Consider the following 17060-nt stretch of genomic DNA (forward strand, 5'->3'; position numbering starts at 1 on the left):
ATTGTATTAACTTAAGGTTGGTAAAAGAGAACACTATGGGGAAAAGAGGAAATCATGTAAAGCTATCATGTGGATTATAGATTATAGAATTTAATTGTTAGTAAATGTTTGATAAATGTAAACCCAGACAATGCACTGTCTACCGAATACTAAGGTGATTATGTTAAAAATTAATAAAACATATTAAAAAAAGGAAATACAACTTTTCTGGAAGCAGATTTATTTATTTTCAAATATCTACCAGCTGTCTCCAGAAAAGCAGTCACAAAATACAAGTTTTGTCTTAAAGTGATTAACACTTGATCAAATTACAATTAATAGAGAATATAGACATTTAAAAAAAATGATCTTGAGATAGTTGAAGTCAGCAAGTATAAGGATAAGAAAAACGTATCTGTCCTTTATTCTCAACTGCATGAATAATTATTCACAACCTCCACTCTAGATGCTTCCCTGTCAACTGAAAAATATCACCTGAGGGCGCTCAAGTTGGGAAGAAAAAATAATTTGTAGTAATTTACCCTTCAAAACCATGTGCTATTCCTTTGCTATTACTGCTAGTTTCATGGCCGACAAAGCCTAGCTGAGGTTGCCCCACTTAATTTTCACCTCTCATATTTTAGTTCCTTTTTTTGTTATTCTGTATTAGGCAATTACAAAAGATCTGAACATTTTCAAGGTGTGTCCATAATTAGGGCATTGGCTGCTCTAAAGAGCCAACAGGTGCATCATGCATCTAGTCTTAGGTATCTCATGTTATTTTACTCAATAAAGCTTGCAGATGTTTATGAAATTTCACTCAAACTTTGTAGCCAATCTTGTTTGAAGTAAACCAGTGTACTATCATTCTACTATTCTTTTATGAACAATTCACACCTTAAAATTTCTCCATTTATTTTCCATCTTTAATGAACATTCTGCTAAGGTACAGATACTCATTTACATGTTTGTACAATTATATCAATGTTTCTTTTTGCAATGTGTATCTTAATCAATCCATGAGCATTAGATATTTTATTTCTATGTCATTTATACAACACACTGATTGTTCGTAAATGTTGACATGGGAACATTTTGCATAGAATACACAAGTTTAACGATGTGTGCAAATGCTTTCTAATCCTACTATATGCTGTTTTAGCTGTCCGCTGGAGCACAATCCTCTGAAAACAGTCAAGATAAAATCCCTTGGTTAGTTATAATATTGTGGTACATAGACCAAACCACAAATATATTGTTACAAGGCTTTCCTCTTGCTGGAATTATGATCCAGAAATATATATGAAAATCATGTAATTATTGACAATATGATTCTGTTATCTGAATCCAAATAAAGACATTTATGATCCTTGGAACAAATCCCAAAAACAGAGCCTAAGATTACACAGTAAATCATAGCATGATCTACACTATCTGAAATTTCTTTTGTTAAACATAACTTAGTCATAGTTTAATGTTTGTTTTATCAGAGCCATTAATTCTAAGCAGATTCATCCAGTGCTTACTATATTTTGCTACCTTTATTTTTCACCAGAAATATCATGAGCATTCCTGATGTTTTAGAATTAAACACTCATCATTCCCAAGGATCATGGATATGTGAACTCCCATATATTTAGGAACTCTAGGCTGAAGAAAGTTAATAAGTCATTTGTCCTATACATAACTCAGCATATTATGGTAATATAGAAAGTAATCTGGAAAAATAACTAGAAATCCTAATAGTGACCAAATAATCCCAATTAAAATATACTGTAGCTATAGTTCGTCATATTCTACTGGGGAACCCAAGAGCTTTGCCATACATAAATTCTTCTTTGCACACAAGAAACTGGACCATACAAGGCATAATAAGATGAAAATGAGGGAGTTGGTGTCTCCATTAAAATAAGCAAATGTTTTTGATTTTATCAAGAGTACTCAGTATTAAAATATTTCTCCTTCTCCTAAACAGGATAAAAAATATCTTCCTCTTATTTATAGAGGAGACAATATGCTTCAAAATTCAAATAATGTTTATCTTAGACACATGGAACTAGGACAGGAAATTTTAAATATTTAAAATTTTCATTTATAAAGGCAATAATACTTAAAAGCTACAATGAAATCAAGATGCTATATTTAATACATGTGTGTTTCTGTCCAGCAGTTCATTTATAGATAACTGCCCTGAGTAAAAGCTAAATGCTGCTTAGCAAAATGGATTTCAAAATTAAAACAACAGCTGCAGCAATATAAAAGTTCATAAAACTATTCAAAGTAATGCAATATATTTCAGGCATATTTAGTTTATATTAAGAAGAAAAATGGCTCCAATCTTTAATTTTTCATACACACATTTTCTACTGCATACATAAGAAAACCAGGAATATATTCAGAAGATTTAACTGTGCTTGATGGAATGTTACAATTCTTTACCAGAGTTTGCTAAAAGGCATGGTTTAAAATAGTGAAACTTGTTTTTTTTATGTTGAAGACTTCATAAAATACTGTTGCTTTAAACAGCATTCACATCTTTTTTTAACTGCTCACAAAATCACATGGAATGGCAGTTAATAAAAGATGGACACAGTTCATAACATCAGATCTCAGTCATTATTCTCTGGTATCTTTTAATACGATGCAAATATGTAAACTTTATCCTTTGATAAGCCTTACATTCCTTAACTGAGTCCTAGCAATCATCAAGCTATTGCATGCCCCATTCAAGAAAAATATGTTTGTTGGAATTGTGTAGCTTAAAGAGTTACATTTCAAAACTTCCTTACCTAGAACTTTCTTTAAATTATATTAATTTAAAATATCTATTGAATGATTTTTTAAAAAAATAATAATAACCGAACAAATTAATTGGTTGCTTTTACGAAATGACTCCTTATAGTAAGAAAAAAAAAGATTTATCACAGTTTTGGCAATTTGTATAAGTTCTTATTGAAACAATCTTCACTGGACACTGTTGTGCTCTTGGTCCTTTCACTGGTATGACCTGAAGCAGTAGACTCCATATAGCTTGTGCTTTTTATCCGGAAAGCCCACCAAACGTACTGCTGCTTCATTAGGGCTACAGCGTTTTCTTGGCTTTGAGATGGGATATCGGACACTGCCATCAGCCAGCCAGCCGGCATCACAGCGGTCATATCCTAGGAGTTTCCAAGCTGCAAACATTTGGCCTACTTTAGCAATCTGTGCACCATCATTGATGCAGGCTTGCACGGCTTCATCATAGGTCAGCTTGGTCGGGTGTATTAGGTAATAAAAACGGCCTGATGGAATAGAGAAAGATTATAATACATATGAAAAAAGTTATGCAATTAAAATACTTTTTAAAGATTTGTAAGAAAAAAATATTTCATTATATTTATTATGTTTTTGTGTGTAAAACAGTTCAAAACTATTCTTACTATAGTTATAGTTATCCCTAAAATTAAGGGGGGAGAAATTTCATTCTTTCTATAAATATGCAGAATTTTTCTACTGACAAGATTAAATTTTCTAATGCACTTACGGAGAAAGGTAAAAAGTGATATTATTGTGTTAAAGCAGTGGTTCTCAACCTTTTTAATGTCACGACCCCCAACCGGTCGTAAGTTGAGGATTACTCAACCGGTCGTAAGTCGAGGACTACTCAACTGGTGCAGCACCGTTTGCAGAATGGGACTTTTGGCGGGCTCAGCAGGGCAGAGACAGCCTGGACAATTCCGATTGGCTTTTGAAAGCCAATAGAATTAGACTCTATTCAAGAGAGTCTATTCGATTGGCTTTCAAAAGCCAATAGAATAAAAGGGAGTAGCACAGCTAAGGAAAAGGGGGGAAAAATGGCGGACTGCGTTGTTTGGCGACCCCCATGAAATGGTCGTTCGACCCCAAATGGGGTCCCGACCCACAGGTTGAGAACCACTGTGTTAAAGAGAATGTTGAGTCCTTACCTAGCTGAAATTTGCTTCAGAAATATTTGTAAAATTATGCATAAACACTTCTAATTATCTCTAAATCATCCAATTTCAATACTGTCAGCATACTATAGAAGGAACAAGGGCTGTGACAGACTTAAATCAGCAGAAATGGTTCTTCGCTTCATACATACTGTACATACTGCTCAATGTGCTTTTTACATGGCTTTTCACACTGTCATTACTATATGAATATTTCATTCATATTGGACAATTCTATGTCTCTAAATAATTCTGATTTAGATTTTCATGTTTAGTGCAATTAATTTTATACTGTACTCTCTAATACAGTGGTTCTCAATCTTTCTAATGCCGCGACCCCATAATACAGTTCCCCATGTTGTGGTGACCCCCAACCACTTATACATCACCGGGTGCCAGGGGCGTGGCCAAAGAAAAGGGGGAAAAAATGGCGGACAGCCTTGTTTGGCGATCCCTGTGAAATGGTCGTTCGACCCCAAATGGGGTCCCGACCCACAGGTTGAGAACCACTGCTCTAATATTTTCAGTTAAATACAAGGTACTATTTTTTTTTAAAAAAAATAAAAAATTGGATCCAGACTATGTGTGAATTCTACATTACAGATGCCTCATCTAAACAAAGTGATTTCCTTGATTCAATAATCCCTGATTTTTTTCTCCATTGATCTGCAAGGCTATTTTGAAGAATCAGAGGGCCCATTTCCTTAAGACAGCACAGGATTATAAGGGAAAGGTGGAAACAGAGAAAATCAGCACCTCTCCCTTTACCTAGGAAGCAGATTCAACAGCTTTACAGAAAGGCAAATTCAAATCTTATCTCTTGTTTGAAGCCTTTTCTCAAAGCCCAAATTATGTGCAAGCTATGTTATTTATATGGGATGGGATGATAGGACTTATGAGAAACTGAATTTTCATTATAAATAGTGGTCAGTCTCTTTGGAACTCATTGTGTGTATTTATTCATTTTCCAAAAATTTCAGATAATGCTTAAATGGCACAAGATTTATTTGCCTTATGGAACTAAAATAGCTGGATCTGGATCAGGTAAACATTTGTCCAAGGTTTAAAACCTATTTGTTTTGGAAATGCATTCCTCGGGATTGCCCAATGAATAGTAATGTTTACTGTTCTCATGTTCTGAGACAAATAAATTTTATTGTGAATATTCAGAGCAAGGGAGCATCCCTTTGTTTGTGGGCTGCAAGCCAAACATCTGCTATTCAAGAGGCATACAATGCCTGGTTCTGAGTTGACCAAGTTCCTGCTAAAAGGGTTTTCCATGTTAGCTTCCTTGTTTTCTCTCTTGTGTAGATAAGTATTTTTCTGTTAATTTCCCTAGAAATAGTGGCATTGTTATTTTACTTTGTTTAATATTGTCAGCATTGTTTTCTGTTTAAAATGTAACATTTCCCCCATTTTTAACGTACATTTAAATTCTGAATCAACCGTTTTCATTTAGGATTAATTTTTGGCAACCTTGTTGCATAAGAATTTCTTACTACAAATGCTAGAGGATTTTTTTTTCAAATATGTATAAAGAAGTTTCATATCAAATATCAGCCCCCAAACATGGGAGTAAAATTTCTGCATTCTGTGATCTTTTCCACCAAAACTGTGGAATAGTTGAACTTCACAGAATTGATAAGGGAGCAACCTTATGCCTTTTGATAAATGTCTGTTTTGTGATCAGTTATCCCACAATAGCAGCCATTTGTAAGAGAATTTTTATTATATTAACATTCCAAATATTATCAAAAAGTTGCCTTCTCCTGTTATAAGAACAGCCCCTTGGTATTTCCATGATCTGATGCTTGATCTTTTTAAATAGAAGGATTAATGAATTGAACTGAATTTGAACTGAAATTGAATTGGGACTTTTTGCATGTAAAACACATTGAACATCTGAGCTATGGTTCCTTCAGAAATAAATAAAAACTAACATCAAGGGTCACACTTTACTCCAGAGAACTTCCAAGGAGTCAAATTACTCACCAGTAAAGTGAGAGGTAAAACAAAAGACATCATATCTGTTTTGTTCTTTATTTGAGAAGCCGTAATTCCGGATTCCAGGCACTGTGTTCTTCCCACCACAAGGCTCTCTGGGATCTCTAATTGGATATTGCACTGATCCATCATTGAGCCAGCCCGCATTGCACCAGTCCAGTCCTGATCTCCATGCTTCGTATAACTGGTCAAATGAAGCTATAACTGCATCCTGGTCGAGGCAGGCTTGCTGAGCTTCATAGAAGTTTAAATTATAGCGACCCAGTCGTGGAAAGTAAGGGAATACAATGCCTAAAAGAGAGCACAAGAAGAAAAGATGACTGCTTAATCAATTAATTAATCAAGGAAGGACAATCCACTGGTAGCAGGAGCCCAAGGTCTTAAGCCTTTATTTTGTACTATGTTCAGATCATACACTAGAATTCAGCAGCAAGTTTACTTATTTTTCAGTGGCACATTTTTTTTGAATGAAAACAAAATCAGCCCCAAAATGTTGGTCCATCCCTGCTAATATCACAATAGTGCTGAAAATGAGTTTACAGATGGAAACTGAAAAAAATAAATGGTGCTCTCCCCCAACTGAAAGGCATTTTAAAAATTATTTACAATTTGTTAGAATAGATAGAAGACTGAATGGAGATTTGTACTACCACTAAAACAACAATCTGTTAAATTTATATTTGGGGATGTGGCCTAACAACAAGTGAACTGTTTAGTCCACATATTGGCAACCTGAGGATCCGGACCCGCATGTGGCTCTTTGAGCCTTCCTCTGTGGCTCCCAGACTCCTCTGCCATTTGCAGAGAGAGACAGAGACAGAGAAGGCACTTGCCTTCCCTTCTCTCTCTCTCTCTCTCTCTCTCTCTCTCTCTCTCTCTCTCTGTGTGTGTGTTTGTGTGTAAAAAAGAGAGTGGACTCATGGTGTTCTCCAACAAGCTGAAAAGTTTATTGGGTGGAGCTCCTCCCTTTGCTGCGTCTCTGCAGGAAGCAGGAAAGGCAGGAGAGAGCTAGGTAGCCCAGCTGTGCTGACTCAGGAATTCTGGGAGTTGAAGTCCATGAGTCATAAAAGAGCAGAGGTTGCCCACCCCTGTGCTTCTTGGAGAACAGCTTGAAGCCAGCTTGCCAGGTGAGCAGAAGATCGGAGAGAGGGTGAGGGGGGGAGAGAGAGAGATGGAGAGAGAGAGAGAAAGAGAGAGGGAGGGAGAGGAGAGACAGACAGAGAGACCCCTTTGACATATAAAATGAAGCTAACACTGCATATATTCTTTTTTACCTTTATGATATATATATACACACACCTATAATAAAGGTAAAAAAGGATATATGCAGTGTTAGCTTCATTTTAGATGTCAAAAAGGTTTTGCGGCTCCCAGTGTTTTGTTTTCGGTAGGAAATGGGTCCAAGTGACTCTTTGAATGTTTTGGGTTGCCTACCCCTGGTTTAGTCTGACAGTTTTGTCTGACTGTCTCTTTAGACCATATATTGAAGCTCACTCTTTCCTGATGGAATGCCACCAATTCTTCATGCAATACTCAAATATGGGCTTTCACCTATCTGATAAGTTATTTTGGCTTCATTGCCTCTTTATTAGCATGCCTGTTTTTAAAGAGCAAGAAAATGGATTGTTTGATTTTGGCACATAAACTTTATGAACAGCCAGAAAATGTGTCATTTGTATTAGAATGAAACCTTCAAATAAGCTTGGATTTATCATTAATGCTATTTCCATGAGCAAAACACTGCAGTAGCTATTGTCTCTACCTGAAACTTAACTTCTTTCTATATTTGTAAGTGAGAAGGCCATATGAATATAGCAAAACTGGAAACTACAGTACACTAGATCAGAATTGTTGACACTCGCCTAGTATGTGAGTAAAGCTTCCATTTCCTTCTTAAAATTGATTTTTCCCTCTGAAATAAGATGCTTAATTTAAGAAACAGAATGGAAGAAATGTAGATTATAACTGCTTAAAAGAACTCAACAGCTTCAGCTTAGCCTCTGTGGCTAAGTACATTCTCCAGCCAAGATTTTTCCATCCCATCAAATTCAGCTGTTTAGTCAGAAACATCCAGTATAAAAATGCCTTAAGTCAGAATGGCCAAAAGGTTGATCCCTTCAGCCTTGCAGAGTCTTTTAATCTGTTACGATTGTTTCTATGTATATTGTTTTCTCTGCCCAGAGTTGTTCAGAAGTCAGGTTGCTTCGAAATTGAATTAAATATATTCAAAACCCAAGGCAAAGATGTGTTTGATTTAATAACATATGCAGAGGCACTTTCACACAATCAAGATCAGGATTTCATAAAGACTTTCACCTATAAGCAAGGCCTTCTGCCCTCATGAGGTTTGTCCCAATGTTATGGACACATAGCATCTGCATGATGTTAGGGACAGAGCTTGTTATCCTAAAGTCTTAAGTTGAATTAAATTATTTTATAAAGCTTGAAGAGAACTATAAATAAAGCCACCTTAAAAATGTCTGCAGAAATAAAATGTAGGTTAACAAGCTTAACTTATCCAATAATCTTTCTTATTAATTAAAGAAAAATATTTAATATGGCTAGATTCTGATAGCTTGTTATATTAAGATATGAAAGCTATATTGTCAGAACAATAGTAATAGCAATATTTTTAATGAACAATTTCTGTTTAGCTGGGAAGCTTACCGTCCAAGTCTAGAGTTATAACAGTTGAGTTATCTTCTAAACCTTCAATGACTTCACATTTGTATTTCCCATAATCCTCCAGCATTAAATTTGAGATTACCAGAGAGGCATCATTTTCAGTGCTTTTCTTCAAGAATACTCTTCCTTGGTAATTACCATAACTTTTTTTGTGGTAGCCCATTTCAACATAGACATCCAGTTCTTTGAGGTAATCTGAAGTGAGTTTGGTCCACTTGACACGAACTCTATGGAATCCTGAGACTGGTAATGTATTGTCACGATAAAATTTACATGGCAGAGTAACACTGCCACCACGATGCGAGAAGATTTTGGTTTGTTCTGCTTTCACAAGAAGGTGAGGTTCATTTTCTAATCACATGTTGGAGAAAAAAAACATTGATTAAAATGGATGAGATACACTAAACTATTTCAGAAATGAAAATAGCCACATTCCTAGGCAAGTAAAAATCTATGGATATGTACAATATGATTCAGTATTCTCTCTTTCTCTCTCATGCCTCTCATTCATGAACAATAAATGGCTAACAGTGTGAACATATATGAAATAACTACTCCAACTATCTCCATCAAAATTCAGACATGATCCAGATGCTACATTTTATCATGCAAGATAGCACTCATTGATCCAAAAAGCAGATCCTGTTCCTGAGGGAATAATGCTAGGAAGATGGTGGTGGTGGTGGTGGTGGTGGTATTGTTGTTGTTGATGATGATGAAAAATGAGGACTAGATAGAAATGTCATACATGCAGAAAACCATCTTCAAATTATAGGAACTCCTCCTGTGCAAGATAGAACATGTAGGTCTATAATACTTCCTGAAGGCTAAGGCAAATGAATCGCTATAAAGAAGGAATCTCCAAAGGTAGGACTAGTTTCTGAGAATGCCAGTGACAATTGTATAGAGAAAGGACCTGAAAAAACTAACCCAATTTGATGTGGTTGGATGGGTCAATAAATATAGCCAAGGCAGTCCTTCAGATAACCAAGTCATAACACATTTAGGGTCTTATTGATTTCTGGGTGTAATTGATTTCTGGGTGTAACTTTAGGTGACAACTAGCACCTTGAATTATATCCCCAAATTCACTGGTAGCCAATGCTGCTCCTGAATCAGCAGATGTTACTGAGTATATCGAGATACATTCATCATTGCCAGGGTTTCCATATTTTCTACCAATTATAGCTACTGAATCTTCTTCAAAGCTAGCCTGGGTAATGTATGTTATAGTAGCCCAACTGATGGTGACTAGAGCATGAGTATCTGTGAGTAGGGTCAAGGAAAAATCATAACTGGCACTTAAGGTGTGACTTTGCAAAAACCCTCTTAGATAAAATGCAGTTCCCACTTAAAGTGGGAACTGTAAGTCTAGGAGAACTCTTAAATTGCATCTATCTCTGATCATGGATAATATAACCCTATTGAGAGTCAGAGAATTTCCCAGGATTCCACAAATCCAAAGTCACTCAGTGTTGGAAGGATTCAGTTTAACTATATTTCCCTATTTTGGGTTGTTGTTTTCATCTTTTATTATTTTCTGGACATTCTGGTGCTGTATTTTTAATTTTTATATGGGATTTATTTTGTATTGAATTTTATGTGAGCTGCAGAAAGTCAGTTTTGGTTATAGCAGCTCACAATATTCTTTCCTATCTAGATTCTGACAATCTCCAGGCACCCGGTTAGCATTATCCTAGAGACAAGATGCACAAGTGCACAATTTCAGCATACTGATAATACCAAATCCTGAACCAACATATAACACCCCCAGATTCATGTAAGTGTCTAAAGGAGTGGAGTAAGGTCAGATCCCCAAGGGACTGCAAGAAGTAGGGGTCTCTGGCCATATCTCGCCTCCACTATTAGCACTGACTGGAACTAACCCGTAAGGAAGATGGATACTGACTGCACAGCAGTACCCTCTCTTGATTCTTTCAGAGACTGTCCAAACGGATTGGTATTCTCCTGATTCTACTGTCTCCATTCACAACTGTGACCAATATGATTTCGACACTGTATACTGTCTCAACCCTGCTTGGGCTGAAATCACTTGTTTTCTTCAGAGCCTCTTGTACTTCCTCCACAACCTTCCAAAGAAAGATGGTTCGAGACCATTAGAATTGCTTGTAAGAATTCACTGTCCTTTCATGACACCTGAAATCAATTCCAAGAAGTGGAGTCCTTTTTGGGGGGGGTGGGTGGGAGACTGTGGTGCCTTTAAGGCAGTGTTGACTCATGGCAAATGCCTGGACTACTCCCTGCAGTTTTCTTGGCAAGGTTTTTCAATAGTGGCTTTCTATTGTCTCCTTCCTAGAGCTGAGAGAGAGTAACTGGCCCAAGGTCACCCATCTGGCTTTATGCCTAAAATGGGACTACAACCCATGGTTTCCTAGGCATGATGCCTTAATTACCATATACTGGGGAAAAGGGAATTAAATTAATATTCTGAAAAACTGTTTTTTTCTGAAAAAACATTTTTATTTTCATTTATCAGTATATGATTCATTTTTTCCACTAATTAAGTTTCAGTGATTCTCAGTCACATCAATATGTGCTGAAAGCTTGCATGCAAATTATGTTTTAAACAATCACAAAAACCAAAGAGCCTCACTGAGTCATAAATATTATATAATACATTTCTGCCTTGGGGAAAACAGGAATTCCCAATCTGAACATGGCAGTCAGCCACAGTATCAACCTGATTCTGTTTTTTCAAATATTTTACAAGAACTCTGAACTAGGATGGAAATGCAACTGTCTCTTTATTGTTAGAATGTTCAAAGCAGAATGCATAAAAAACAATGAATTTATTAGATCCTGAAATTATCAGTCATTTATTATTCTTTATGTCTTCTGTATATGAATGAATAACAATAGTAGTAATAATTGAGATTCATTTCAATTGTTATCATTAACCCTTCTCCCCCCATATAGAAATAAGTTCCAACTCATTTTGGTTGAGTAAATTATTCATAAATTATTCATTTACAATGGGACAGTGATGGGGAGGTAAAATCCAAATTAAGAAAATTATTGGAGTTTTGCAAGATGAAAGAACCAATAAACCTGCCCAGAAAAGAGCTTTGACAGAGAATAACATGGGAAACCATTCTGATCCATATCTGTCAATTAAATTTTAAAAGTTCAGAATGGTTTCCTGAAATTGATAGTACCCTGTCCTTTATGATTTTTGCTTTGCAGGGGATTACAGTAAGTAGTAAAAAATAATTCACCATATGTGATTTTAAGAATCTTTAACCCTGAACTTTTTATAACTTGTATAGTGCATTATAAGAATGTTGACAAATTAAAGCTTTTCAGGATGGCTACACTGGTCTAAAATCTAGACATTAGATATTTATGTTACTATGCATACATACAAGAGATAAACTGATATGAAAAATCTGTGATAATACAGGGAATGATAAAAAGTAACTTTGAGACCAACTTTGCAGGTCTGTAGAGCAAAGAAAAGCTGAAGTAAGACTTTAAGCACACTTAGTGATCATTTCAGTGAATGATCCACTTATGTTCCATTTATGATTTCCTTCCTTCCTTCCTTCCTTCCTTCCTTCCTTCCTTCCTTCCTTCCTTCCTTCCTTCCTTCCTTCCTTCCTTCCTTCCTTCCTCCCTCCCTCCCTTCCTTCCTTCCTCTCTCCTTCCTTTCTTCCCTTGGCATTCAGAAAGGATGTAGTTACAGGAAGGAGAAAAACGGGGTTTTTCATCCTATTCTGTTTCTAGGAATAGTGCAGCTGTTTGGATCTGATGTGGGAAAAGTGCTTTAAATCCACAATCAGAATCTTACTGTACCTGCCAACATTTCCTTAAAGCAGGCATGCATTTTTCTGGGTTTGTACTTTTTTTCACCTGGGACCACAAAACTACCATGTGAGCCCAGAAAAGATGCAGCTGCGGACAGGAACAATGAGCATGTCCATGCCTGATCAGAAGCACCTTTCTTGTCCTGGTTCCAGATAATTTCATATTCCTATTTTTACAAACTTTTCTAAAATAACAGTGCCACCTAGTGCTCTTACTATCTCACAGGGCACTTCATCAAACTGTTGCCTATTCCAACAATATGAGTGAGTTTATAGGTACACACACCCTCCACTTATTTGCAGCTGTAATCTTGACAAATAGGATTCTCATATCCTAGACCATTTAGGCCTGTTCCATCTTGTGAAAAATGCAATTCTGAAAGGAAGGAAAAATATGTTCATGTTTGGGGCATATGTGCATAAAATTACAGAATTAAGGTACCGTATTTTCCGGCGTATAAGACGACTTTCTAAAACATGCAAATCGGCTCCGAAGTCGGGGGTTGTCTTATACGCCGAGTCATCTTATATGCCGGAAATTATGGTAGTTTCCAGCATATAAGATGACTTTCTAGGCATGCAAAACGGCTCCGAAGTCGGGGGTCTTATACGCCGAGTCGTCTTATATGCCGGAAATTACGGTACTTGAAAAGTACCCTAAGAATCATTTTGTCCAACTTTATGTCCAAAGCAGGAATATTCTACCAAAGCATTTTTGGAAAATGGCCATAAGTCTCTATTTAAATACTAACAGTGAAAGAGGTAATATTTTCCATTGTTGAACATTACTTAAGAATTAACAACCAATATATATTATTTTAACACATTTTTCATGTGCTGTTTTCTGAAATAACTCTAATAATTCTGCTCCATTATCTGTGTAACAGTTCTCTTGAAGTTAGCTATCATATCTCCTAGCAATCCTTTCTTCTCCATGCAAAACAAATTTAACACCTTCAACTACTCCTCTTTAATTTTTATTTCCATACCCATTATTATCTCACTTGCTGTCATATGGAACACTGTGATCATCTAAAATGTGGAAAACATATTCCAGTTATGTTTTCACCAACACAGAATAGAGAAATAAATCTCATCATATTCATGAACCATAATGGTAAGTACACGTGTGGTGAAAATTGCATTTTATTCCCTTTTTAAATGGATTTTTAGCATTGTCAAATTTGCTATAAACATCTTATGGAAATTTTGTATTTAACAAATTGGAAAAATCACTTTATAAACACAATGTACACATTTATGGTATTGATTTTTTCATATTTGATGAACATACATATTGAACAATGATAAATCCTTGGATTTCTGCCTATTTGGCTTATGCAAAACTATGTCATCTTAAATAATGTGTGCTCTAAAGTGAATGAAAAGTGATGATGTCTTTTTGTAGAGGCTCATTGCTTTGATTATACATGTTGAATTTTGTTTTGTAAGTAGGAATCCTTTGGTGCACTGTGGTGCACTTTGGTGAATCCTTTGGTGCACTATTTTGATTTGGCATTTTCAGTTCATTTCTGTCACAAGAGAGGCAAAAGTGAAAAAAATGTTATGTCTTTATCCTGCATCAAATCCCCTAAATAATTTTCATAGATTGTTATTATTGCCACATATGGTGAATACCTTCTCATTATTTGTTGATATAGAATTCAGATGAGCTTAATCCAAATTAAATTAATTGTATCACTAATTGCAACTATAAATAGAAGAGCTAAAAACAAATTCATAATTAAAAAATGGGTGACAACTACAAATAGTGATAAAATTTAGTAGCCTCCCATGCACCATGAAAGTTGAGTTCAATCTATCTGTAAGTCACCAAATTCAGGAAGAATTATTCAAGTATAATTATATATGAATATACATGAGTATAATAAGTATGAATACACTTATTCCTATGTATACATGAACCCCTGTTCAAAATATACATTTATGACTGAAAAAATCCACATTATTTGAACTGGGACTCTTGTGCCTGATCCTCAAGTGCATTAATTATCAATTGTACCCAAATGGCATAGGCTTTTTCACCAGTGTTAAAGTGTTCGCTGGCCTCTTGAAGGCTATTTAGTCTTTGTTCAATGTGGGAAATCTAGACTGAAGCTTCCCCGACAATGGCTTTCATTGAAACAGAGAAACCTCTACAATAATTGAATCAATTGTTAAACTATTTTGGGAGCCTTTTTCCTTTAAAGACTCTCCATCATCATCATCATCATCTACCTTCTTTCAAAACAGTTACTTCTAAGCCAGGGTGTCAAACTCAATTTCACTGAGGGCCACATCAGGGTTGTGGTTGACCTTGGGGGGCCGGTGGGCATGGTCAGGGTGGGTGTGGCCAGCTTAACATCACTTGTGTTGGGGGACACCTGTGTGGTCTGGGCGAGCCTGGGGGGATCCAGCCTGGTGCTCAAGCTCCCAGGGCATTGGGATCCCACAGCCCAGCCCAGCCCTGATATCCCAAAAGGGTGCCCTGCTGTGCTTATCTCCTCCTCGAAGCTGCTGCTATTGTTCTTGCTCTCCTTGGCCATGATGTGTATGGGAGGGCAAAGTATGTGGGTCAGAGGGAGCCCACTCTCTCTCCATATGAGGAAACCTGGCTTTGTAACTAAAGTATCCTCAGCAATAGGATGGGAGGCCACCAGGAGAGATCAAGATGAGGAGACAAGGGGATGGCAAAAGGGCAGCAGGGCTGCTGGTGGCCAAATGCTAAGACAGCACTTCCCTCAGACCCCCTCTCTCTCTCATTGTAATCCCTTCCTTCCTTCTTCCCTTTTCTTCTTTTTCCTTCCCTCTTTATTCTCCTTTCTTTCTTCCCCCCTTTCCTTCTTTTTTCTTTCTCTTTCCTCTTTCCTTTCTCCTTTCCTGTCCCTTCTTGGATGCTCAAATGCAAAAGGGGAAACATTTCTCCATGCCTTCTTGCCTTGTGATCAAATGCCACTTTTGCTAGTAGTTTGTGGCCACTTAAAAGACGGAGAACAAACCAGGCTCAATTTATCCTGTGCTTGCATTTAGTGGAGATGTCCACAGACAGCAGTACAGCAAAACTGTCAAAATGGTGGCTGTGATAGTTAATCAGAGTTCCGCTGTTTTTTATGTGCAACAGGTTAGCTTTCATGAGCAGAGGTAGGTTAGTTGTTTTTCTATTAATACATAATCCTTAAAAGGGCTTTCCTGTAGGGAGCCTGCTTTGGTCTAACTTCTATCCGGAGCCTCTGGCAGCTTAAAAAAACGAGTGGAGCAGTGGCTTCCCTTTCAGTCCACCCTCCCCACCGTTGCCTCCACGCTGGGGTTGAATCTACGCCTGCCAAAAGGGCAGTTTTGCTTTCAACCTCCCCATTCCAGAAACTGAAAACTGCTGCTGTTCACCTGCCATGTCCCCGACAGCCCCTGCAAACTCCTATTGCACACTGGCAGGCAGAATCCTAAAGCTCCCATTCTGTTTCCACCATGCTCATGTCAGCCACGGCTCTCCCACTCGCGATCCCAGTGAAAGCGTGACAGGCTGGGTGGGGTGGGGTGAGACAAATGAGTTGCAGCTCGTCCTGCGCACCACCAGCCTCAGAGAGCTCACCATTTCCTGTGCGTGTGCTGGGAGATCGCCCAGCCAGGTTGGGATGGGCCAGGGCTGGGGCAGCAGGGGCCGGTTCCTTGCCATTTCTGTGAACAGCTCCAGGGGCCAAATTTGGGCTCTTGGCGGGCCGTATCTGGCCCGCGGGCCTTGTATTTGACATGTCTGTTCTAAGCCATGTATTTGGAACTATATATTTTACTGATTCTATGTCAACTTTCTTAAGTATTTAGTTAGCCATATTTTCAGTTTGGGGTATATTCTTTGCCAATTCTCATGAAATTTTTGGTTTTTTTTCTTACATTACTGATGCCCATTACCATGCAAAATCCTTCAAAATGTTTCAAAACAAACCTTAACCAAACATTAAATTGAATATTAAATTGAACATTTTTAGAACAAAATTTCAAAATTGAAACATTCAAAAGTTTTACATTCTCATGTAAAGTAGACAAGAAATTTTCACATTATGGTTCAAAAGAGTATTAGCAGCTTGATAATAACTCTAAAAATGATAACTGTTTCTTAGAATCCTCCCAAAATTGTCTGATGCTCAACATTTCTTTCTAAGTATCAACATGAAGAACAGTTTATAATGAGGCCAGCATTCACTATATTGCATTGACTCTCCAGAGTTTATCCTGCATATCCATAGGCTGTATAGTTTAAATTGTCAAAATGTAAGCTATACAAAGCAGAGAAGCTGCATGACATTTATCCTGCCTGTCACTTTTGCATAAATAAATGTATTGGCTTGCTACATACAGGATGATCTTTAGCTGCTGAAGCAAGAACTGAAAAACAGCTGCATTCCGCTATCACCTCAAAGCTTTTCACAGCCAATCATACGCTTTAGGATTTGAATGGATGTACATAAGAGGTAGTATTTCATAGAAATCAAAGCAATGGGAAGGCATCATCTAGGGAGGTAAGCTACTTTCTATGTTGTCTAAGTTGCTGCTGATCTCTTTTTTTGCATCACTGTGTTTTAATAATCTATCATTACCATATTTCTGTGCTATGGGAGTC

General features: G+C 37.0%; 1 protein-coding gene across 2 annotated transcripts in view; it reads right to left on the reverse strand.

Annotated features, from left to right (window-relative positions):
* Positions 1–208: 208 nt before the first annotated feature.
* Positions 209–17060, reverse strand: part of HAPLN1 (hyaluronan and proteoglycan link protein 1) — a 68292-nt gene continuing 51440 nt past the window's right edge. For both annotated transcript variants that reach the window (XM_039352622.1, XM_039352623.1), the window contains exons 3-5: positions 8604–8972; positions 5925–6227; positions 209–3263 (exon numbers count right to left, since the gene is read on the reverse strand). In XM_039352622.1, coding sequence (XP_039208556.1) covers positions 2974–3263; positions 5925–6227; positions 8604–8972 — 962 coding nt within the window. In that variant the 3' untranslated portion in view covers positions 209–2973. The remainder of the gene's footprint in view (positions 3264–5924; positions 6228–8603; positions 8973–17060) is intronic.

The sequence above is a fragment of the Crotalus tigris genome, unplaced genomic scaffold (genome assembly GCF_016545835.1).
Source record: "Crotalus tigris isolate CLP2741 ecotype Arizona unplaced genomic scaffold, ASM1654583v1 scf7180000018455.1436977, whole genome shotgun sequence".
Classification (NCBI taxonomy): Eukaryota; Metazoa; Chordata; class Lepidosauria; order Squamata; family Viperidae; genus Crotalus; species Crotalus tigris.